At 32.0% G+C, this 26,493-nt stretch overlaps 1 protein-coding gene and 1 long non-coding RNA gene across 3 annotated transcripts; one reads left to right on the forward strand and one right to left on the reverse strand.

Moving 5' to 3' along the window:
* Positions 1-1,199: 1,199 nt before the first annotated feature.
* LOC148234560 (protein scabrous-like) lies at positions 1,200-17,312 on the reverse strand. The gene is made up of 4 exons (XM_088187917.1): positions 16,676-17,312; positions 14,912-15,236; positions 2,835-3,455; positions 1,200-2,202 (listed from the first exon to the last, which is right to left on the reverse strand). The coding sequence occupies exons 1-4, from the start codon at positions 16,864-16,866 to the stop codon at positions 1,519-1,521; spliced, it is 1,821 nt and encodes a 606-aa protein (XP_088044043.1). The 5' UTR covers positions 16,867-17,312; the 3' UTR covers positions 1,200-1,518.
* LOC148234561 (uncharacterized) lies at positions 1,979-24,990 on the forward strand. Of its 2 annotated transcripts, XR_015810030.1 has the most exons (4): positions 1,979-2,120; positions 4,799-4,890; positions 20,947-21,024; positions 21,212-24,990. It is a non-coding gene; the product is annotated as an uncharacterized LOC148234561 (long non-coding RNA). The 2 variants fall into 2 exon arrangements; XR_015810029.1 differs by having other exon boundaries at positions 20,947-24,990.
* The last annotated feature ends 1,503 nt before the right edge of the window (positions 24,991-26,493 follow it).

A 26,493-nucleotide genomic window follows, 5' to 3' on the forward strand; every position in this document is an offset into this window, starting at 1 on the left:
CAACTTTTGTACTGAAGATAATCCATGTTGTGATAATACACTTTATTTATTGAATGATACAAAGATTAAATATAATATATTATGTACATATGTGTATTTTTTTTATATAATAATATTTTTTAACCCTTTCACCACGGCTGATATTTTTGCGCGCCATTTCAAAATGTTGCTAATATGTAGGGGAACAACTATTTATGCTATAAGTTATTTAAATATTTTTTCAACAAAGAACATATTACAAGGCTCAAAGGTTCATGACATTTAGGTGTACTGGCGATTTTCTTGATGACGTCTATAGGTGTCATCCACAGTCAAAGGGTTAACAGTCCTTTAAAAATAAGCAAGTAAGATGCTTAACCTTAATTGATCGCGCTGCGCCATTGTGTTGTGTTATTTGTTACAACCGAGGTCGCTGGCGTTTCGGACTCTGTAAGAAAACGTTATGTGTTGAGCGACCATGCTTTTGAAAATTTCACCCCTGTACACAGTTGTGTACACCCCTTTATTTTCTTAGTTATACGTATATATCTATATTTTTCTTTGCTCAGTATGTCATATAATGTAATAAATAACAATAAAACAATATTTCATTTGCGTATTAATGAGTTAATAAAATACTATGAATCTTAATGAAATCTAAATATTAAATAAACGATCGCCGTCTGGCCAAATATGATTTTCCCGATTGCGCTAACGTTTGATTGAAGATTTACAAATAATATTAATAATAAAAAACCCACTTCTTTTATGCTCCATCCACTGCTTATAAATATTTAACCGGCCAACTCTAAAGACGTCTTAATGTGGAAGTTTCAAAGAGACTTGAGAAGCAATACTTCAATGTCCTGGACTTTTATGTACTTCATTTAACATATTTTAAACACTGTGGCATGATATTTGTTTAATTGAGTCATTGCGAATACAATTTGTTCTTGTACCTTTACTTACATTGCCAAAATATTTATTTTTTTGTTACATAACTATTGGATTTTTGGATGTATTTTTGTGATATATGTTAGAGAAACAATTCTGCAGTCACGGTTATCAAATATTCCAGCAAACTTAGCAATAACTTTATTTTAATAAAATATTGTTCAAAACATTTTCTTATAACAGTTTTATACAGATTAACTGCTGCTTTATAATTACAAATAAACTTATTTCGATCTTAAAAATACTATTAAATAAAATGCAATTAGTTCCGTTCCAGTCATATATTATTGAATTATCAGGTAACGTTTGAGTATCATTATAACAATAATTACGGAGAATTATATATATTTAACACATAAAAATGAATTTATCAATTAATTAAAAAAAATACTATACATAAATATATACAAGAAACAATTAAACTTAAATTTTGGTGAGATTAACAATCGGTTGGTTATTTCTGTTGGTGCTTCAGTTAAATCGTCTTATAAATTAACTTATACATTATATGAGTAGTCACACATTTCTGCATTAATAAATCTTTGGTACATTTGTGTCTCTTTTTTATTTATCGGTTATTATATTTCAACTTGTGCATTTGTCGTTCTTGCGCACCATGATTCTGCTGCGAGCCACCTCGATCCCCTTGTTCTGTGGTGAATTGAACCACGTTAGACCTAACGAGTATTTACCGTTTAGGTTGACGTGTTGGCAATGCGAGAACCACCATCCTCCTTCGTAGTTAGCGGCGCAGTTGTGCTTTGAATTGTCCTGGTCGTTGTCTATAGTGGAGAACTCCATTCCGTTCTGGAACTCGAGAGCATTGCTAGCGTTACCGGAATACCCAGCGATGTTCAATCTATACCCGGCGCTGGAAGAAGCCACGCGGAAGTAGCTATACTCTGCGTACCAGCTGATTCCCTGCACGTCTATCATGTTTACCCGCAGTGAGGAACAGTTTTCAGACGTCAATCTGTGGAGTGCGTCGTTGCCTATCCAGAATTCAGATTTGGGATCGCCGAATCCTGTTTCGTATTCTTGATAGTTTTTATTGAAATCAAGAGATCCGTCGATGCGCTGTTGAACCAAAGTCCATCCGTATTCACATGCAGTGATGACTGGCGAGCCGTGAGATGGAGCAATGAGAGAATGCTGATTTACATCTTCTACGTCGTCGCAACTAGCAGGTAGATATGGACCAATGGTATCGAATCTCTTCTGTGCATCTTTGTAATCTCGGAATTCGCTCAAGAGTCTTGGTGCATTATCCTAAATTAAAATAAACAGATATTAGTAAATAGTATACATTTTTTAAGTATGTGGGTGTATTTATATAAACTGATTTTAAAACATCATACTTCTACTGTGTACCAAAAGTCAAAAGACGATGATCTATGAATATGGACATTACATATCAGCGATTAAACCATACACTTGGATAGGTTAGGTTAATGCATTTTTATTGTAGATATTATAAGAACGGAATAGCCCAAGTTCAAGACCGAGCAGCGGCACTCAAATTTTTGCTGCTCTAAAATGTCTATGAAACTATTTGACAGTTGTGAAACGTCCATTTGCTGTTCAAACCCAAATAGCCAACGAAATTTCTAAAACTAATTATTGTTTTAGAATTTTCATTAAGTCCAAAATATAAGCTAACCGAATTTTGACCAATAGGAGAGCGGAAAAACAATTATCACTTCTCAGAAGTCAAAAATCCACGTCAAAAGCAATAAAATCCCACTGCGGCGGTGACGGCACGATTTTTTTGCTTTTGACGTGGATTTTTGACTTCTGAGAAGTGATAATTGTTTTTTCCGTACTCCTATTGATCAAAATACGGTTTAGATATGCTTTATTTATAATCAGTCTATTAAATTATTAGTATTTGTGTTACATACCTTATTGGTAGCATTCAATCGCTCAAATATCTGATGATCTTCGTTGACTTTATCGACCAGATTCGACACAGTCACGGCAATCGCCTTGATCGTTTGATGCACGTTCTCGTGATCTTCTTTCAAGTTTTGATTATGCGAACGCATCGTTATCATGTCCACGTCCAACTTGGATATCTCCTTCTTGAAGTCCGGTATTGTCTTGTCTATCTTGTTCTCCAGAGTCTCCATGTTCTCGAGCAGCTCCAGCATGGACGCGTGCATCTTATCAAAGTTGCCTATCTCGGCTGTTATGTTTTGTATCTGGGACGAATGCTTCTCCTGCTCCTCGAATATCTGCTCCACCTTGAACTTATCGTTCACTTTGATCGAGGTGACTCGGTCGCTCAGAGCATCGATGTCGTTCTTCATGTTGACCTGCAGCTTGAACATATGCTTGTGCATCTTCTTCAACTCTTGCAACTGCTTACCGAGCGATCTCATGTGTCTGAACCGCTTGTAATCAAAGTCGATATCGTCGGGTAGTTTCTGATTCCCCAGCAGTCTATTTCCGGAATTGATGTAGTAGATCTTATTGTTGAGCAGTTTCAATCCGTTCTTATACTCGCTGTGCGCTCGTTTCATCTGCGAAACAAAAAAAATGGATCTTTAGCATCTAACATATAATAAATAGTATTGAACGAAATTATAAAATGTGACGGCGTCGACGCGAATTTATTGCTTTTGACGTGAATTTTTGCCTTCTGAGAAGTGAGCGCTTTCCTATTGACCATAATTCGGTTTGAATATATTTTGATCAGTCCTCTTATAATATCTGTAATGAAATCTATCATATTTTAACATAGTGTAATATCGAAATGCCGACAAACTATAGAGCAATGTGTGAGATGCGATGTCTGTCTTTACTTACTCTTCCGCTTATTTTTCCCTGAGAGATGAGTTGGCTTAGTTTGTATTTTAGACTTGACCTAATAAAAATTCTTAAACTATAGTTAGTTTTAGAACCTTAATTAGGTTAGGTTTGGGTTTGAACAGTAAAGGGACGTTTCGCAACTGTCAAATTGAGCTTCATAGACATTTTAGAGCAACACATTAGCGCCTATCAGTTAAATTATATTTTCGCTGGTAGAAATATATATCTACTGGTGAAAATGTATTTGGACTTTACTAGTAAAAATATAACTTTATCAAAAATATACATTCACTGTAATATTTAAACATCGGATGTAAATAAATAATGATAAGTATGTAAATATATATATTACTACTTATAGAAAAGTTTAAATCATATAATTTTACTAGCATCTGCCATATAATTTATATTTTCACTGGTAAAAATATATATCTACTAATGAAAATGTATTCCGATATGATTTTACGGAAATGACATATTTTAATGATAGATTCGAGACTGTTTTTTCTAGATTCTTTTTTAGGAATAACCACATGCAACTGAATGTATCATTTATTTATTTTACTGCATTAAATCCAGTTGTCAAATTACTGATAATACAATCTATGAAAACATTAAATTTATGTAATGTTGTTGATTTTTCGTTATTTCTTTGCTTCTTCCTTAGGTATTCAATCTGAATTTTCAGATCGAATACTTATATTTACTGCTACTGATTTACATTCGTTGAATATTTCCTCTCGTATCTAATATTTTTTAAACGTTCAAAATGCAATAAAGTCAACAATAATTTGCAAAGAAATTTTAACACAAACGGAGCCGCGTCAAAATGTCCCTTTGAATAATAATGTTTATTGTGAAAGTTCTACCTAGAAAGTGGGTGCTTTTGAAGGCAATGTTCCACTCTTTGTATTTCTTGTATGTATAAAAATGGCTGAAGGAACTTATACATGAAATACATACATCTCAAACAGCTGTAGTTTAGTTCAGATACATTATTTGAGGTCGATTTTTACTTTTTTTGTAAACAAATTCTTGCTATGTTTTTTTCCAGAGTTGGGTCCTCCCCCCCCCCCTCTCGAAAGGCCTGTATATACAGTAGCGGTCAATGAAAGGTGTCCACCCCCAGACGAGGGACAAAAATAGGTATATTTTTTTCTAACAGTTAATTTTCCTCGGAATGAATTTTTCCATAAGCAGGGTTCCTTTATTTTATTATTTTGCCAGTTTTTGTTGCTATACGTGAATTCGTGTATTAACATGCTAAAAATACCACAATTGACAACTTTGAAGAAATCGTAAATTTTGATTCTAGTTAAATAAAAATTCAGTTCTCGTTATATTGCAAGCAAAGTAAGCATACAAAAATATGAGAATTTCACATCCTTACAAAGGAAGAAATGCTCATGAAAACAAAGAAAAACCAATTTATTTAACAAAATCGTTTTAAATGTGCGGTGGATGTAAGAACAGAATTCATTGAAGCTAATGGAAATTAAATAAGCGTAGAAAGCGTTTGTCATTGACTTCTAGAATCTGGTTTATAGGCAAGGATGCCGGCGAAAAACGTTTCATTGAAGAAAATACGTTTGGAACGATTAAACTGGGCCAAAAAATTAGACTGAATCGGACTGGAAGCGTATAATCTTCTCAAGCGAAAGCATATTTAACTTATTTGGCTCAGATGTGACCCACTAGGTCTAGCAAATATCAGGTGAACGTTTGAGTGACGAGTGTATTCAGCCAACAGTAAATTATCTTGAAGGTCAGATGATCTGAGGATGATTTTCATACCATGTGGTAGGACAACTAGTATTTAATGATGGGACGGTAAAGGGCGAAAAATAAAAATACTGAAAAAAATATTTTCAACTATTGAAACGAGTGCATATTCCAGGACGATTCTGCACCATGCTATAATTATAAATGTTATTTTTTCCTAATAGATATTATAAATGTTTCCTCCATAAATTCAGGTGAAGGAATTTATCACACAAATCATTTCGACTTAGAATAGTAAGGTACAGCCCTGAGCCTGTGGGCTTTAATGGGAACAAAAATCGTCGAAATGGGAATTGATTGAAACTTTAGAAAAAGTATGGTACTAAGAAATTTCAGAACAATATTAAAAACATTGGAGTGTTACAGAATAAAAAAGAACTGACTAAATATTGCTTTATTTGTAGCATATATAATTATAATGTACAGTGGGTTGCCATATCAATAGGGACAGTACCAATATTTTGTGGTTTTCATATAATATATACATTGCCTCTATTTTTAAATAACTCAATTTTGATGGTCATTTCCTCGTTATTTTTGCTACTAATATCACCACTGACAATTTTAAGAAGTGGCTGTACTATTAAAGTGTTACATCTGTTAAAAATTTAAGATTCTGTACAAGTGGCCAGTATTTTTGTGAAAACACGTTAACAGTTAAACAATAGCAAAACGTAAGTAATTATTAATTATCAATCAATTTTGTAAAATTTATTGTTCATAACTTACATTAAATTTGCCATTTTAACCCCAAAATTGTGTAAAGCAACTAAAGACCACTATCATCGTTGGAGAAGATCTTGATCGGATGGTTATTCTAATACGACGAACCTAACACGTCAGCAAAAAATTTTCTGAAAGAAAATTTATAGACATGCATGTATTCGTCTAAAACAGGTCTCGGCAATCTTTTTTGGCTGTGGGTAAAAATAATTAAAAAAACTATTCGGGTCAGTGAATATTTTTGGTCCTAACAACCATATATGTGTTCTAGTCGTGACATTGTAACACGTTAAAAAAATGATATTTGCAGAACTGAAATGGGTGACTTAAAATCATGAAATGGATGCAAATGCATCAAATATCCTCGTTCCAAGGATCATATCCTTTGACACAGCATCAGCGGTGTTTAAAGAAAGGAAAATTGTGAAAACATAAAAAAGTTCGGGAAGCATCCTGATTCGTAGCGATCAGCTGAATTATCTCAACTGGAAACTACCCTTCAAATATGTTGCATATTTGAAAATACAACTCGTGTTCTTTTAGCAATGCAATGCACGCTTACTACCCCAAGTGTTGAGTAAATGTCCTGATGGCATGTATGTGGTCGGACATTTTGATATTTCGGTCCGCGACCGAATTAAGAATGGCAATGCGGTCTCAAACGAGAAAAGATTGCCCATGCCCCGTGTACGCAATCAGTAAAGAAAAATAATATTTCTTTACACTAATGTGTACAAGGTAAGGAATTCTGTAAAAAACAGACTTCCAATTCCAAAACTCAGACGAAGGTCATATGGTACACGACACTCGCTGAGATTATTTTGGAATTATTATGAGAGGCTCTCACTCTGAATATAAATCAAGTCACTTTCGTTTCGCTTGCGAATTCGCAAAACCCGTGCTACCATCTATTATATGTTTGGTGTATTAAGCTATTGATTAAAAACGCGTCTGGCCGCTTGTATATGCATACATATGGCATATCTGTACGGCGCACTATGGGGTATTTGACCGATCTGGGCGGACAAAATTATTTCCCCACTAGTTGATTACATAAATGTTCTTAGTCAAATATATAGTGTTAAAAAATACATTACATAAAAAACAACTTATTATTTTTAAAAAAAATTCTTAAATTGTTAGCCCGATGAATAGAAATTTCATGTCTCATCCAATGATTGTCCGTTTGTATCTAGATGAGGTTCAGCTGGAAGCAACGTGGCTACCATATTTTTTAAAAAGAGTTTACTTTTTTGTTATGTATTGGTCACATTGCTGTTATGGCAGGATCTGAACCTAATAATAGTATGTTTAGCACATTCATATTACAAGATACTATTGAGAACTTTCGGGCAAAATTTTACCAAATAAACGGAAATGTTTGTCTCTTCCGATAAACTGACATATCAGAAGCAACGCTTTTTCTATTACGACGGGACAATGTATTAATATGTTATGCATTGAAAGTATTATTGGATGCCACGGGTAAAGCTGAACATAGAGCTTTGTAATTTGCTTTAAAAAATGGCCCACTTGATAATACTTCTAAAATAATTGTATTTGTATCTTCTTCTGCTTTACAAATATTTTTTTACATTTTGTTTTCAGTTGCCATATTTTAACATGTAACTTATAAAACGGGTGTAAAATAGACTCAAAAAACTTTAAAAGCCAAAATTATAATTATAAAAATAAAAGTACATCATAATTAACTCTTTTTCCTGATTTTTAAACTATTAAGTAAAAGTCCATGGAAGTCATACCACTGACATTTCATTATAGAAGATATATTGCTGGCAGCATTGAACACCTTTTGAGCATCATTTTGTGCTTTACTGGTGGCAACGGTGGTGCGAATTTCGCTGCGTAGCGTTAAAAAAAATTGTATAGGTCACAAATATATTTGCTGTTTTTTAATAAGAATAAGTACTTGATTCTATCTATACTCGTTTTTATTTTTAAAATGTGTATATTTGGTGTTTCTAAACAGATTTTTATTTTATTTTAATGGTACGCGATCCACAATTTTGTTTTTACTTGCGTTAAATTTTTCATAATTGACTTTTGGCCACCAGATCGAGCAAATACCCCACCGTGCGGCGACCACCTGTAGGTGTATGCCCTTTATTTATGAGGAAAGTTCGTTCAAGTTATTTCACCGCTCTGTCATTTAAATTTATCTATTTACAAAAAATTAGCATTTTGTTCTTTATTTTGTGAAGCTGACGATGACAGCTGAGCGTATTTGCGAAAATTATAACCTAAACATATTTTTTAAATCATCATAAATGTTTAATTATTTTCAAATTTAAAATACAGTTTCGTAATTCACAATGGTAGAATCAGTAAACGTCAAACTGTAAATCGCGTACCAATAACAAAAATGTTTAGAATCACCAAATATACATATTTTATTATAAATAAAAACCATACAGATTATAATAAAACGATGATGAAATACGTTTTACCTTTTTTTAAATCAACGCGTGTCAACCTCTGTGACGTCTACAATCATTTCTTTATTTTTAACACTTTACGGTTGATTTACGCGGCGATATTCGCACGACCGTTCAACTTTGATACTGCTGCCATCGAATAAATGTTGATATACATCGTTATATATCTTGATTCTAGTTTCTTACGCATTATATCAATAAAAATGACCTACCTCTGTGACGTTTACAATAATTTCTTTATTTTTAACACTTAACGGTTGATTTACGCGGCGATATTCGCACGAGCGCTTAACTTTGATACTGTTGCCACCGATAAAATGTTGATATACATCGTTATATGTCTTGGTTTTAGTATAATATCAATAACACTGACCTACTTCAGTGACTCCCAATTCTCTAAAATAGTTTGCATTTTTATTTATTTTTAGTTTAGATAGAATTGTAATGCATCGGCGTCGTAGAGATGATTTTATCATTGTTTTTACATGGTACTAGAAATATCAATAGTATACAATGATTATTATTTATTCGTTTTACATGGATAATGAGTGTTTTAAAGTAATATCTAAGTAAACGCTTCAAACTTTTTTTTAAATTGTTAGTTAACAACTTCTTTTTCGTACTTTTTATGATGACATATTATGTATAAACAATCATCGAATAATAATTTAATTAAATGTTTGTTTAAGTTCTTTATAACATAATATATTTATGAATTATTTGGTTGAGAAATGCCGGCCTAAGGTAATAACAAAATGCCTATCTAAAAAACATCATAATTCATACAGTAATATGACAGATAATATACGTCCGGTGGAGTGTTGATATATTACGTTAAATACATTCTAAAACATTAAAATTGAATAATAAATCCAGGATCAACCTGTGTACATGATCACTTAAAAAACATATTGACAGCGTTTTTATTACACGACTACCTGGAAAATAGTCAACAATATGTAGTAAATTATTATACATATAGTATAACTGTGTCGAAAAATTCCATCGTTATAAGATAGAATCAGTCGACTTCTAAGATTAATTGTGTATAAATTATAAGGAAGTCAAAGAAAAACTAAGACTTCCTAGGTGCTAAAATGCGGCTCTGGTTAGTGCCGAAAACGACAACCAGAGAGCTCAGGGGTAAAATGTAAAGCTGCATGCTATCTCGAATGTATTTAAACCCTAGCTCATACCTTGTGATTGCGAATATCGTACACCTGTGCTGCCACCTATTATCTATTCGAATGCACTTTTCCTCGTCCTTGCAGATTTCCACACGATTTTCCAACGATATTTACACTAAAATTTAATTTATAAAGAAATATAATTATTAATTTAGGATTTTATATCAAATTATGAGTTATATTACACAAAATATTCATTCAGGACATCACCAGGGGTGGGCGTACATGAGGTCAATACTAGCCACATTATAGATATGAATATATATCAAGACGTCTTGCGTAGTATCAAATCCAGAAATTCAATTTCAATTACATATTCTACACAAATATTGATTTGTATGTAAAATATAATAAGTACACATAATAAAAAATGAGAAAATAATTAGGGCAAAATTTATTTGGGCCCATAATTATGAATGTGGTCTATGTCAAGAAATCGATAAAAATGAGTTTATTAATTATTTCGTGTCACACTGTTTTAAATTAATATAATATGATGCAAAATTTAATATTGTGAAAAACATTCGACGGTATTCCACTAATGTTTATTAAAAATGAGAATTGCTTCTGCTCAAAAAAATGTTTGTATATCTTTGAATATGCAGAAAGAAAAGCTAATTTTGATCAATTTTGGGAACTGAAAAATTTTCCAAAACAAAATTTATTTTTAAAATGAAAAGTCCATAAACAAATTATAAAACAAAGACGTCCCAGAACTGATAAAAGACCAATGAGAAAAGCGAACTTTGAATAGTTTTTAAACACGTGCTGCTTGTAAGATTTTTTTTAGATACTTTTAACATTTCTGCTGGACGGTTATCTCGGGCTCTGAATACCAAAACAGATAGAATAAATAGTCGCTGGAAAATGCCCGGATCATCTCGGAAAACCGGTGAGGAAAAAATTACTGTTATAAAACAACACATTTTAAGTTTCCCAGCAAATGAAAGCCACTATACTAGATTTCATCACACTCCAGGTCGAAAATATTTAAACTTTGATTTAGATATTAAAAAAATGTCTGTCCTGTACAAATGTACAAGTTTAGGCTTTTAAGCGTTTCATATATAGCGATCTTTTCGTAAAATGTAAACCTACTGAGTTACGAGTGTTTAAGTTTTTATACTTGTCGCCATTTTGCAAAAAATTGACACATTGGATTTTGCTAACGAACATAAGGGTGCTTAAGAATTCTATACTGTCACCAAAATTCAACTTTAAATATGTATAAATAAGCTCACACTGACCTTAACTATATTGCAAGTCTTATAAGCGTATGTATGGTGGGTCGACGACTCATAACACTAAACGTGTTTTGGAAAATTTAAACTTTTTTTTTAATTTTTTTAAACGGTATCATAAATATATTAAAAATCTCTATTTTGCATCAAAAATTCAGGTCTATATCTTTAAAAGGAACCAAATACTAGCGTTAACTACATGCCAAGTCGCATAAAAGCTCGTTCGGGGGCCCGGTCAATATATTTACTTTTATTGAAAAAAAAAAATATTGTTTTTAAATGCAAATTAAGTTTCTAAACACTTTTTGCATACGACATTTTTCAGTAGGACTTCAGTTTGCAAAGTTATGATACTTTAAATATTTACATTGGCCGCCATTTTGTAAAAAAAAATTATATTTTTTTTTTCATACAAAACATATAAGGGGTGCATGATAGTTCTATACGATACCAAAAATGTAATTCTTAATCTTTAAAACCAAGCAGTTAAGAGCGTTAACTCTTCTGAAAGTCTCAAAATGGCTAGTATGGGGGTCCGATCGAACTGATACATCGCTTGTTTTGAAGCAAAAAATATTTTTTTTTATATTTTATTTAGATGTAGTTTAGGCTTTTAAACGTTTCATGTATAGCGATCTTTTTGTTAAAATTTAAACCTACTGAGTTACGAGTGTTTGAATTTTTATACTTGTCGTAATTTTGCAAAAAATTGACACATTGGATTTTGCTAATAAACATATACAGGATGCTTAAGAATTCTATACGGTCACCAAAATTCAACTTTAAATATTTATAAATAAGCTCACACTGACCTTAACTATATTGCAAGTCTTATAAGCGTATGTATGGTGGATCGACGACTCATAACACTAAACGTGTTTTGGAAAATTTAAACTTTTTTTTTAATTTTTTTAAAAGGTATCATAAGTATATTCAAAATCTCTATTTTGTATCAAAAATTCAAGTCTATATCTTTAAAAAGAACTAAATACTAGCGTTAACTATATGCCAAGTCGCATAAAAGCTCGTATGGGTGCCCGGTCAATTTACCATAAGACTCGTTTTTTTTTTTAAATTAATTTAAAAAAAATTTTAAATGCAAATTAAGCTTTTGAACACTTTTTGCATACAACATTTTTCAGTAGGATTTCATTTTGCAAAGTTATGACATTTTACATTTTTACATTGGCCGCCATTTTGTGAAAAAAAATATATTATTTTCATACAGAGCGTATAGAGAGTGCTCAGTAGTTCTATACGAAAAAAAATACATTTTTTTCATACAGAACGTATAGAGGGTGCTTAGTAGTTCTATACGATACTAAAAATTTAATTTTAAATCTTTAAAACCAAGCAGTTAAGAGCGTTAACTCTTCCGAAAGTCTCAAAATGGCTCGTATGGGGATCCGATCGAACTGATACATCGCTTGTTTTGAAGCAAAAAACTATTTTTTTTATATTTTATTTATATGAAGTTTAGGCTTTTAAACGTTTCATATATAGCGATCTTTTCGTTAAAATGTAAACCTACTGAGTTACGAGTGTTTAAGTTTTTATACTTGTAGCAATTTTGCAAAAAATTGACACACTGGATTTTGCTAACGAGCATATACATGGTGCAAATGTTGATAAATAACAAATCATACGTAAATTGGTGGATTTACAGAAAAGTATTTAATACTTTCATTCTCATTGTAAAGATACGTGCCAAAAATGTGTTTACTGAAATTAAAAATTGATGCATCCTGCAATGAAGAAGAGAAATTTGATCTTACACGAATACATAATTTACGTTTAAAAAACGCCGAACAAGCAATGAAATGTCTAACAGATGATCAGCAAAAAACAAAAAAAATTCTAAAGAATATTTTGGATTTTCGTTTGATTTAGAATAAGCGCTTCCGTATCCCAAACTTCCCTTAATATAAGCGAAATATGTATGTATACAACTTAGATTACCATACTTTTTACAATAACATGCTTAAAATGTATGTATGGGATGAGACTATAGCTTCAAGAGGTTCACAAGAAGCCGCCTCGTATATTTTAAAGCATTGTGAAAATGTGACTACCCAAAAACACGTAATAGCTAACAGATCAGACCAAAATCGTAACATCAAATGGCAGTAACATGGTTGAAAATAGTACATCTTCTAATAATAATGTTAACATTGTAGATCACATATTTTTAATATCGTGTTTTCGGCTTAATAGAAACGAGACCAAAAAAAACGAATTACTTATACATCCCTGAACGTTATTATGAGTTAATAGGACAGTGTAGTGTGATCCTTAAAATTGCCGCCGCCCCCATCCCCCCCATACATTTTTACAGGGTCATAAAATCAGCATTTCTTAAAATAATAAATTGATTATTGTTAAGCTCTTGATATTCGTAGATTAACATAAATTTTAGTTTATTCAGCGTTAAGAACCACACTAGACGATTCTATCGCGAATATGCCGCCCCCAAGCAAGTGCCGCCCGGGGCGGCCCACCCCCCATAGCTACGCCACTGTTTCTAGTTCTTGGGATGTTTTTTATTTTTCTATACACACATACGTATACACTAATCTAGTGTTTTTGACAGTTGCATTCACTTACAACATTTAGATATAATTCAGTAAAATAAGGATTTAACTTCGGAATGAAAGATAGAAAGATAAGTACAACAATTTAGCTGGCACGTGAATGGTTTAGAGATTCAATTTTTTTTTCAATATATAACTTACGGATAGATATATGTTATTATTCTACAACACTGTTATTGAAATTTTAATAAAAAAAAATCAGTTACTAAATATGAATTTAAAGCACGTGGGTTTATTTACGTTTACAAATACCGAACTGATGCTGCGATACATTGTCATATAAGATATGCATCTATACAAACGGCCAGATGCGCTTAAAATCGATATTTTAATGCACCCAACGATAAAATAGATGGCAGCACGGGTTTTGGGAATTCGCAAGTGAAACGAAAGCCTCGTAGTTTATATTTAGAGTGAGAGCCTTTCATATTCACCCTATAATAATCTCAGCGGGTATGCCGTATTTGGCATAACCCTCGTCTGAATTTTTGGAATTGGAAGTCTCTGCTTTTCATAGACTTCCTTCCACATAAACAATCAATAATATGAAGTCAATACAATATAATTATTAAATAAGACAATATTATTCTATCTACCAAAAGTCTTCAGAAGAATGATATTGTCTTTCATGATTAGCAATAGAAGCAAAAGTAGCGAATGAAATGAAAACCAATGATTTAATTGAAGACTTTGCGAACATGTGTGGTAGGAAAGATTTTCATTTTTATTATTTATTTAATTGTTTTGCTATTGCTAGTGCAAATATGATATGAAAAAATACTTAAAAGCTATTATAGATTATAGATTAAAGTCATATGAGATAAACTAATGCTCAGATGCAAGTTTCTCAAGGAGTTGTTGGTCGTGATGTGCAATACAGAGAGGCGTACTTTGAAAATTTAATGGGATGTTACACTATGTGTTAATTTTTATAAATTTTACCTAAATATTTGATTAACATATACTTAAAATAAAATATAGATACCATGATTATAGTGTCGTTAATATTTAATTATAATAAAGTGACGAGAATGAGTGAGAGATAATGCGTTCCGCACGCCCTTTTCTTCTCATTCACTCCTGACACTTAACACGCGAGCGAGCGAAACGGAATGTATCTCACCATACGCGCCTGGTATACAAACGGATGGTACAGTCTACGTATTATATCAGTAAAAGATACTCACGTCGTCTTTGAGCGAGTCGCAAGCGTGGCGAGCTGCAGTGGCCATCTCTCGAATCTGACGAACGTCCAGCATCAGCTCGGCATGCCGCGCTTCGCCGGCTGCCAGTCTGGCTCCGTCGGCTGCAGCCAGCTTCGTAACACCTTCGGCTTCAGCCAATATGGTGGCCACTTCGTTGCGCAGCTCTTGCTGCCATCCGCTTGCGTTGTTGGCAGCTTCGACTTCTTTCATCTCTCGTTTCAGCTCGCTCACGGCATTCATAGCCCACTCGAGAGTGATCTGAGAGTTGCGCTGGTCGTTGCACGACTTGTATGTTTTCATCTCTTCCCTAAACACAAATAAATAAACACGAATGGTTTAGAATTTATTCATATATTAGGTCAAAAACTACTACGAGTACAATACATTGAAATAAATCATATTTTCCAATAACTAGAAGGCGGCTTTTTAAATTTTACTTAGAGGGATGATCAAAGTATATTCAAACCGAATTTTGGTCAATAGGAGAGCGCAAAAACAATTATCACTTCACAGAAGTAAAAAATTCACGTCAAAAGCAATAAAATCGTGTCTGCGCCGTCGCAGTGGAAACGCTCGGTAACAAGCGTTCCCACTGCGACGGCGACGGCACGATTTTATTGCGTTTGACGTGAATTTTTGACTTCTGTGAAGTGATAATTGTTTTTTGCGCTCTCCTATTGGTCAAAATTCGGTTTAGATATGCTTTATTTAATTCTCACTTATTTATTTCATATTGCATTTATAGTAAATTAAAGAAAAAACAGTGATTCCCAACGTTTTATTGTACTACTTTTTTGTATTAAATGGGCTAACACTTCCCAGTGGTTATGAATAATCTCGGTAACTATATTATATATAATTCAATTTGCTTTTATTTTTTATGCATATGTTTTGCCTTAATATAAATATTGTATTTACTGTTGAATTTGTTGTTTATTGTTGTTGAACCATTTATTCAATTTTCGCTGCCATTAAAATTTATGTCAATATTACATAATAGTAAAATTAAAAATTGTGAAAAAAAAATAGGGTTGGAGGACAAATAGCGCTTTCGCCCCAATGCGCAAATTACTAGCTATGGCACTGAATATAAATTACAATATATTATAAACATATTAATTTTATTAAAGCAAAAGTGTTTGCTAGCAAATCATACTTTTATTGGCAAAATAAAATGCAGAGGCAACTATTTTGAAAATCGCAGGTAAAGCAATGATAATCTTACTTACTTAATATTACTTTTCATTTAATACATAATTAAATATTTATTACATATTATGTTTTAATACGCGCAAAAAAGCAGAGTCATCTATCGTGGGCAATTAATAATTATTTGGAGCTTAATAATTGCACCGACAGATGTCTCTTTATTTAATGAAATAATTAATACATTAATGGATTTAGAAACGCTTGGCACATCTTTTAATTGGATCTAAGAAATAATATAGAGCAGGTGCCTTCAATTGCAATCAATTGATCGATCGCGTTTGTATATGAAAAAAATACACGCTAAGCTAGCAGATAGAAAGAACCGAACTTTCTTATCTATGAATAATACATCTCTCCTGCCCAATTGAGTGGCGTCGTTCGTTTAAATTGATTATAATCGGTTGTACTATTTATTAAGATGTTGAAAAATAATAATAATAATATAAGTCGAATGATTCTTGATCCTTGAGTGATGTTTATGTATGCGATTCCATTAGCTAAATTAAGATCCAATGAAAACATTTTATAAATACGTACTTCATATCGTCCATGTCCTTCTTGATGTTAGATAACTCGAGTGTGTGCTGCGCTGTAGCAGTGTTCAGCCTGATCATCTCGAGCTTCAGATGCTCCTTCAGCCTCTCAATTTCATCGTCTCGCCTCTCGCTCGCGGCAGAGCAAATCACCGCCAAAACGATGAATAAGATCCTCGGCCCGCTGGACCACATGTTTGCGTATATATGTTCAGAAATCACCCACGGTCCAAATCACTGGCTGTTGCTGGTTCGAAAGCTTTCCGACAACTGAAGGGGGAGCCGGAGGGCGACCACTTTTAACGGCCGGTGTGCACATGGCGTTTAAACGCCAGGTGCAAACGGCTACCTGGCCAACCCCAAAGCGCAAGCCAAGCCAGGGGAGACCGACTTTCTACTGCATAAAGGACACCCACACAAAAGGACGCCCGCATACTTGAAATATGAAAATAATGGTAGGAATACTGACGAAAAACGATTCGATTGCAGCCTTATTTCAAAGTCAATAAAAAATCGACTTACGAGTCGTACAGATGCAAAGTTGTCATATGCCATTGATTTACGTATGTGAATAGTACTATATATTGAGACTTAAAAGTCAAGGTATAGCTGAGACAGTGGCGTAGCTAGGGTATGTGCCGCCCGGGTCAATCCTTAAAATTGCCCCCCCCCCTCGTACATTTTTCTGCAGGGTCATAAAATTAGCATTTCTTGAAATAATAAATTGATTATTGTTAAGCTCTTGATATTCGGCCCGCCCCCTCCGCCCCCCCATAGCTACGCCACTGAGCTGAGATAAGACATATTTTATAAAAATAGTTTATTACATGTGTTGTTGATATCAAACACCAGTGCTTTAATTTTACATACAATTTGATGAATCAACGAATGTCGACATTGATGTTGTACAATTGATAGTTTTGAACCAAAAGAAGAACCGTTGGTGACGATTTGTTATTTTTACCAGATTCAATAAATACGTAACCATGATACAGTTGCCATTGTTAATATAAGTATCAATCAAAACATTGTAAATGGATTAATTGCCATATGTCAGATTTTATTTATTTATTTAACACTAATATGACTAATTTTTACACTAAACTTACATATAATATAATTTAATTCTTAATGCACGAAGGTGTTTCTTTATTCCATTTAGGAAAACCGCTACATTTTTATTTTTGCGGATTGCCCTTGAAATATTATTATATAAATTCACACCTCCAAACATAATTCCCCTGGCCGTACTCATTTTCTTATACCTAAGTATCATTAAATTGTCTCATTTATATACTTCGTTTTATTTAAAAGAGGCTTATCTCGTATTTCATTACAGTATTACATTGGTCCGCTTGCGCTGAGCAAAGTTGTCATATACGTTCCAACTCTTTTATTATTATTCCGACACTCGCAGCGCACGGATTGTCACAAAAAATATTATTTACACAAGTTATTTATTTAAATTTAAAAATATTATTTATTTAACTTTTGTCAATATTGGCGCCATCGTTCGTAGATTAATTAAAATCGCTCAAGATAAAGTTGTAAAACATAGTTTTAAAACTTTCACTAGGTAAATAAAAATCACAATTAAAAATAAATAAAAAGCACATCTAAACCGAATATTGCCCAAATAGGAGAGCGCAAAAACAATTATCAATTCTCAGAAAGCAAAAATTCACGTCAAAAGCAATAAAATCGTGTCGGGTCCGTCGCAGTAGGATCGCTTGCTACAATTAAAAAAATATCATATACGTTCCAACTATTTCATTATTATTCCGACACTCGCAGCGCACGGACGTCTTCAAATTGTTGTCGCTATACACAGGGCCGCCGAGAGCGAACCCGGGCTCTGGGAAAACATTGATTCCGGGCCTCATGTCAAAATTGGCATTTTATATACTAAAAATTTTACTATGCTACAAATAAATATAAAAATTAACCAACGTTGCGACATATATTCTGAAATCATATTTTAATTATGCATTAAAAATTATTTAAAACATATACTCATAATATTTACCTGATAATTAGTCGTGCTTTCTTTGCTGCTCAGTGTTGCCATATTGTAAACCTTCATCGTGATATCGCAGTGAAAACGCTCAAGCGTTTATATGAAACATTTTATAGCAATATTATGAGTGAGAATCGAATAAAGCACATCTAAGCCGAATTTTGTCCAATAGGAGAGCGAAAAAAACAATTATCCCTTCTCAGAAGACAAAAATCCACGTCAAAAGCAATAAAATAGCGTTCCCACTGCGAAAACGCCGACACGATTTTATTGCTTTTGACGTGAATTTTTTACTTCTGAGAAGTGATAATTGTTCTTTGCGCTCTGCTATTGATCAAAATTCGGTTTGAATATACTTTATATTATAAGTCCATATGAATAAGGATTGCTATCATATTTTTAAATATAGTGTAATATCGAAATGCAGACAAACTATGGAGCAATATGTGAGATGCGATGTCTGTCTGTACTTATTCTTCAGTTTATTTTAACCTGTACTTTTAACCGTTTAAAGTGTTTTTTTTTATTATAGAAAAAAGTACGTTGATTTTGTACTGGTAAATATAAAAAGGACGAAACATTTATAATATATATATTAATGTGAGTTTTTGATGGTATATGTAGGTATGTTTTATGCTATAACCTGAATTATTCGTTGCAATTTACATCTACCAGGTGAAACAATCTCTGGATAGGTATGTTGTGTTAAACATTTAGTGACCAGATGTCAGAGAGATAAACGACGCGAGGTTTAATTACTCGAAAAGAAGTAATCCTTCACCATGATAATAATTCATGAGTCTATTGAAAATAGTAAATGTATTTATTAAAAAACATTTGCATCAAATTTATTCACAAAATAAATGTCCAAAAATATTTTTTGTGTCAAAGGACAAATTGTAAAAATATGATGGAGAAATATATAAAAACGCTATTTTTTATTGTGTTGAAAATTATTTTACTTTATGGGGATCGTCAAATGATACTGACAGTAAGGATTGCGGTATTATTATTATAACAACTAATAATCTAATAATAAATTATCTAGACATACACTGCCATGCCAAAGCCATAACACATACAGAGAAAATAACATTTAAAATTAAGTAATAACTCTACTTGCCAGTGAAGTGAGGTAAACTATTTTAATTTGAATGAATTGATGATAGTGTTTAATTCATTTTCGGAAAAAGTTTACGTTTAGTTAATAAAGATTAATGATTTCTTAGTACAGTTTTTCAACTTATGAAACCGTTCAATCATTGTAAGCAGACTATTCCACCGACTTTAAGAATCTAAAATTAAGGATATTTCCTTGGCGTATTTCTGAAAAGTTTGCTCGCTTTTACGCGGTGAATGGCGAAATATATTATTAGATTGACATATTATTTAAGAAATTAAAACATATTGGAATAGTAGGACCAAATCTAAATTTATTAAAAAAAAAAAAAATTTTAATATTATTTTACGAATTTATGCGTTTGCTATTTGTTTGTATATATATATATATATGTCATAATTCTATATATAAATATTTATATAAATTGTAGAAGTTTATAGTATTATTTTATAATTTCAAAGGAATGAGATGTTACGGTGCATTAGTGTCGATGGTGAAATTTATAATGTATAAAATGGGAAGCGCCGTCACAGCGCTTGTTGTACACAATCGTTGAAATAATCACGTCCCGAGCCACAAGACCAAAAAAGGGTCCAAATTAAAAAGGGCCAGCCACCGTAGGGATTTTTGGATGGCTGGCCCGATTGCCGTCTGTGCGAGCGCACGTCCAAATTAACATCTGCCACAGGTGCGACCAACACCTTGCCGTAATACACATACAACTGCCACCAATACACTGTCAATCGAATACATACATATACGAGCTACATCGAGCAACAATCTTGCCATTCTCAGATCATGGGTTGTCAAATGGATCGAAATCAGTTAACAGCGGAACTTAAAATTATACCCTCACCCCATATAATAAATTAAAAAAAAAACATATGAATTAAAAATATTTTTTAAATAAGTTTATATATTAGTATTTTAATTAAAACAAATCAAAGTTATAAAATGAATAATAGTATTTTGAATACATTTTTTGCATATATTATATTACTATTATAAACATTTTAATTGGTAAGGTCGTTGTTATTACATATTTTAATTAGAGTATACTATATGTGAATGTATTATTTTACAAATATATTTATTATTATGTATATAAATTATTTAAATAATATATATATTTTTTAAGGTAATTGCTACGCGTTTCGCTTGACGCCCTGTCGCTCGTGACGTCACGATAAAGCTGTTTGACCTGTGCATATAGAAGGTATTGATGTCACGTCAATGTTACAAGAGTTTCGTCTAATTATGTGGCTAAAATAGATAATAAAAAAAAAAAAAAGATATTTATAGATTTTAATACCTGTCACATTTTATAAATATAATATTATTTTTCACATGTCACATTTATTAAAAATTACTGTAAATTATTAATTATTATATATTTTTTCTAGGACTGTGGAAACATTTTTAAGCTAAAAATATAAATGCAGTTTTTTAAGCTGCCGCCTTTGTTATTAGAGACCTCATTTATGTACATATGTATAAATTATCATCTATTGTGTGGAGGGTTTCCATGTTTTTACCTTTTGTTTTTTATCGTATAGACGTCATATGGCTGGCAGCAATTCGGGCTCCGGCTGCAAGCCAGCTTGCAAAACAATCATAAAAAACATCTACCTTGTTTTTAGTAAATTTGTATGATATATAATATACACAGCCATTCATTATCTTACCTGAATCATTATTTTTTTTTTAAATCATACATCTTAAAAAAAATACATAAATTAAATATTAATTTTACGATTTCTACAATTCAATATTTAAAGATGTTATCAATGCAGTATTTACTCGATAATGTAAATATAAATAAGTGCTTCTAAAACTTCATCATAAATTAAAATCAGATTACGTAAATCGAAGACTTGATATATAATAATAAAATTATCTTAATTTTATATTATACAATTTATAATAATAGCAGTGAATGTTTTTTTGCATTTCATAATTTACGAAGGCGCCATTAATTTCTCCACTTGTTATATGATAATCGTTTGGCGAATGACTTTACTGAGATTTCAAAGCAATTTAAAGTTATTGTACTTTATCAATAGTACCAATTCTCTTAAAATTAAAAAAATATATTTATAAATCTGAAATTATATAATTGAGATTTTTGTAGCATGTGTGCATTAATAACATGTTTTTTTTCGACTTCGTTTTTGGTTAATTATGCATTTACGAGTTTAGCGAGCCACCTGTCAACTTGTCTGGAACAAATGAGCAGGTATTTCAGGGTGACGACCTCATATCAATTTTTTTGATTTTTATGTAGTCACCTAAAGAAACAATGTTTATTACACTATTGACCTTGCGCATTTATGTTTCTTTGGCCGTTCCAGAAAGCAACTGTCGTTATAATCTTATTGCTTACTAGTTGAATATAAATTTTAATATTGCGATCTGAATCTGACTGAATAATATCATAAAGAAAAAATATTGTTTATTATCACAATTTAATTAATTAAAGAATGAAATTGATTAAATTTCTGTTTAAGAATTTTGTTCAAAATTATTGATCAAAAATTGATTCTGATATATGTAGTGACATGTTTGTTCCGACAATTTTACATATATTTATGCATGGCCGAATAAAAGTGTGTTATGGCCGTGTGTGGTTTTTTGTGTGTGAAAATTACCTGAAGGCTCTTCGGCTGTCATGGCGTGTGGTCGTGCGTCAGCAAGGATTCTGAGGATGTAAACTCTGATAATAAAGCATTTCTATAGTTCGAGGCGTTTAATTACGTCGAGAGACGGTGGTCCTTCGAAAAGAATAGACGGCCATCTCCAAAGGGGAGAGGTCGCAACAATGTTTTTATGTTTAACTTTGGCTGGCATTTAAAATAAATATATAATGCATGTAACAAGATTTAAATATTAATGTATTATTTACTTCTGGTATCCTCGCAATGATAGAAGGTTAATGTATCTCTAATTGCCCTAATATGAACGTAAGATGAACCACATATTAATAGTTTGAAAGCCATATTAATAATTCAGCACAAATTCATGTGCAATACAAACGGAAAACAGCATACCATATAGGAATTTTGTGGGAAATAAAAATAGATGGTGAGGTGCCTGAAAAATCATAGCAAGAATATATGTATAAAAAAGTAAAAATCGACCTCAAATAATGAATCTAAACTAAACTACAGCTGTTTGAGATGTATGTAGTAATGTATTACAAGAAATAAAAAGAGCGGAACATTGCCTTCAAAAGCACATACTTTCACAATAAACATTATTATTCAAAGGGACAGATTATATATCATTCACGCGGCTCCGTTTGTGTTAAATTTTGTTTAGAAATTAATATTGAACATGGTGAATCACGCGAGATATTTTTTCAGTCAATTAATTAAAATAATAATAATTATGTCAATACCGGTATTGATTGTTTTTTTCTCGGTAATACCGGTATTATTGCAATCACTAGTCCAGACAAACTGCGATACGTAGTTGTCGTATCGCAGTTTTTATTTCCAAAAAAAGGACACGGGTGTTTTTGCTTGTATCTATATGTAACTGACGTAATACATTATCTGTCCAGAGAACGCGCGTGTGTTACAACACACAGGTATGGTAATTGCTGGACGCGGTACAGAGAGCGGATCAAGTGGAGCGTAGAAAGAGGTTAGGGTGAAGTGGTTTTTGCGGAAACGGGGGTCCGGTTCAAACCGTCAACGTGGTGAAGGTCAAACTTATCACCAACGGTCGGAGTCCAGGTCATTTCCCACCGACATACTTAGATAGTTCGTTAAACGCCGTTGGCTTCTTGAGGCTCCATTTTGTGGTCAGCTGAATCCTGATAATATCATCATAAATTTATAAAAATAAATCATGCAAATTAGTAGTGAAGGTTTTCATATCTATAATATGCATGTCTGACTTTAAATTTTTCAATAATATGCTATTAGTAATAGTCATCTTTTAGAGAAAAAATCTACACTTAATATTTTTCTCTGCTTGAATCTCCTATTTAATAAAAAATTGTAGCGCAAAGAAACATGATAGTCGGTTGTAAAAATATGAGTTTTAAATCGAAAAATTTATAGTGAGATATTAATATTAATATTTAAGGAGCTCCAGTAGATAAAAATATCCTTAAACGTTCAGACGAAATGAGATCTTTAGCAAACTTGAAGAAGCGTAATTAGTCTCAGTATACTTCTGCTTCTCTTGCCTAGTTTAAACTCGCTCTAAAATTGGGACCAAAAACGGGCTCTTTGCCATGCTATTTTTAGAATAGATGCAAAAAATATGAGGGTATTATATTAGATGAGACATAATCATTGACCATCAGAAAGGTGTCCAAGTTGTATATCATGTTTCGAACGATCAATTATCTACTTGTGCAGTTTCTTCGTCGTTACTATGTCTTCGGAGAATGCAAGAGGGGCGAAGAGGCAGGTGGTTTTGGAATTGTTTTTCGCATGCCTGGCCACCGGTTATGGCCCAATCAATGCAGGTGATTAAACACCAATCTGAGGGACATTTTTTCCACCAGTCTATCTTACTATTTCAATCATATCAAGTTTTTGAGAAATTGCGACCATGTAAAGTTTCCAATATATCAATACATCCAATTAGGGCTTTTCACCTACGTTTTAAAAAACCAATACCTTGACATTTTTCAATATAATATTTGATTCATCAATATGAAATAAATTCATAAAACCCATTTAGAGATTTGGTGAGTAGTGAGAGCGGTGTATTTTTTCGCAATATAAATTTTATAACACATTTCGTTTCAGCATCCTCAAACATTTGCCGCTTAATAAAAAAATTTAAATATATGCAAAAAATACACACGGCATACTCGGGGGACGGTTGTACTTAAATTGATATTATTTACCGTCAGTGACGTATGATCGTTAATCTAATGGTTGATATCTATTCTTCACTTTTGCAAATATGAAAAGTGCAAATTCTGCATGTACAATTAGGCGATTCATAAATAGAAGAATATAATTTCATTCACCATCTCAGCGGATATATTATAGACAGGTCTTCCTTTAAATTAAAAAAATATATTTAAAGTCTTATGCATGTAGTAAATTACAAATGTACAATGTTCTTGTTGTCTATTGTATATCTGCCATAATATATTGTTTATTTGAACAATATGTGTATACATGAATATTTCGATTAAATAAAATACTAACAATTACACATGGGTTTTAATTTTCTACTCAAACATATTTTTTATTTTTATAAATAAATACTATTTAAGCAAAATATGTAAATCAAATATTTTAGTTTTTAATATATGTACTATATAATAATGGACAATAGGGTGTCCGGTTAATTTATGCAAAATACCCTAGAACCGGGTAATGAATTTGGTCGGGTATTTGGATTCCCTAATCCCAATGAACTATGCAAAAGTAAATAAATTGTATTTTATTATTTTGTTTTATATTCTTATTTTTTATTTAATTTAGCCAATAAGTAATTGTAAACATAAAAATGGTTATAAACCAGTAACATGTGTATTATTTATGTATATTAAGTATGTCTGTAAAAGTATTTATATAATATAATGTATATAATTCGCAAAATGTCTTACTAAGATAACTGTAAACATCAGGCGTTGCTCAAATGAGTTTTAGACAGCTTTTTCCCATTCGGACGTGGGAGAATTTCGCGTGAAAGAATTTAATCTTGAAAAAATCATCGCAAATGCTATAATTTTAAACGCAATATAGATATTATTAATATGCGATCGTAACGATGTGATAAGAGGTCAAATAATCAGATAATCGAAAAATTTATTAGAAATATGTTAAGTATAAATGAAAAATAAATAATCTTCAATAGTATTATATGGTCCCACTTGTACAGACATGCACAAAGTACCAAGTCCCTGGATTCACATTCAATAAAATGAAAATATTGCCAAATTTTAGCGATTTTCGATCACCAGACGATCGAAAACTGGAAGGGGCGTTGAAATTACTGAACCAAGAACTACGACTTGGAATAAATAAAAGTTTAATCAAACTAAAATGGAACTATGCTAAGTAGACTGAGACAACCTGAATCCCAATCTTTAGGGCGACTTTTAGACTACGTCACGCAATACTACACTGCTAACTTCAATATTAATCGCTTTGCCAATAAAATATAATTCCAGCCTGACCCAAATTTGTATACACATATGATCTTCATGTGAATTGTGCAAAAATTTTTTATGGCAAATAAAGGAGACTATACTGTTATTGCATTTCTTTGCATTTTACAGAAAGCATGAATATGATAATAAATAGCGGTCCTGTACACAACGAAAGATGGCATAACAACTTGTAAGTGGACCAAACTCGAACCTGTTATATTTGTAAAAAAAACATACTTCTTCATAAACACCTGCTTCTTTATTTAATAGTCGTCCCTGATTGATCGTAAACTTTCACGCTGACGATTCGTTGCCTTTCTGCATAAGTGAATTATAAATAATTCGTAGCATAATATTCTTTCTTATTTCCAAAATTTTGTACTTTAATTTAAGTAATAGAAGGTCCATTGTTATTTTTTATGTATAATTAATAATTGTGCATAATTTGTATAATGCCTCCCTACCTTATATAAAAATAATTAAATAAAAGGTTTAAAACTTAGCTAAGTAAATAAATATATTTTTAGTTTAGTATACAACCTTTTGAAGTAGTGACTA

This window comes from Plectrocnemia conspersa, unplaced genomic scaffold (genome assembly GCF_051122295.1).
Source record: "Plectrocnemia conspersa isolate PC_06_02 unplaced genomic scaffold, ASM5112229v1 ptg000006l, whole genome shotgun sequence".
NCBI lineage: Eukaryota > Metazoa > Arthropoda > Insecta > Trichoptera > Polycentropodidae > Plectrocnemia > Plectrocnemia conspersa.

Coding starts and splice junctions, on each gene's coding strand:
- LOC148234560 (XM_088187917.1), bottom strand. CDS start 16,866: ATGTGGTCCAGCGGGCCGAGGATCTTATTCATCGTTTTGGCGGTGATT. Junction 3,456..14,911: donor GCGACTCGCTCAAAGACGAC/GTGAGTATCTTT, acceptor TTTGTTTCGCAG/ATGAAACGAGCGCACAGCGA. Junction 2,203..2,834: donor GATTGAATGCTACCAATAAG/GTATGTAACACA, acceptor ATTTTAATTTAG/GATAATGCACCAAGACTCTT.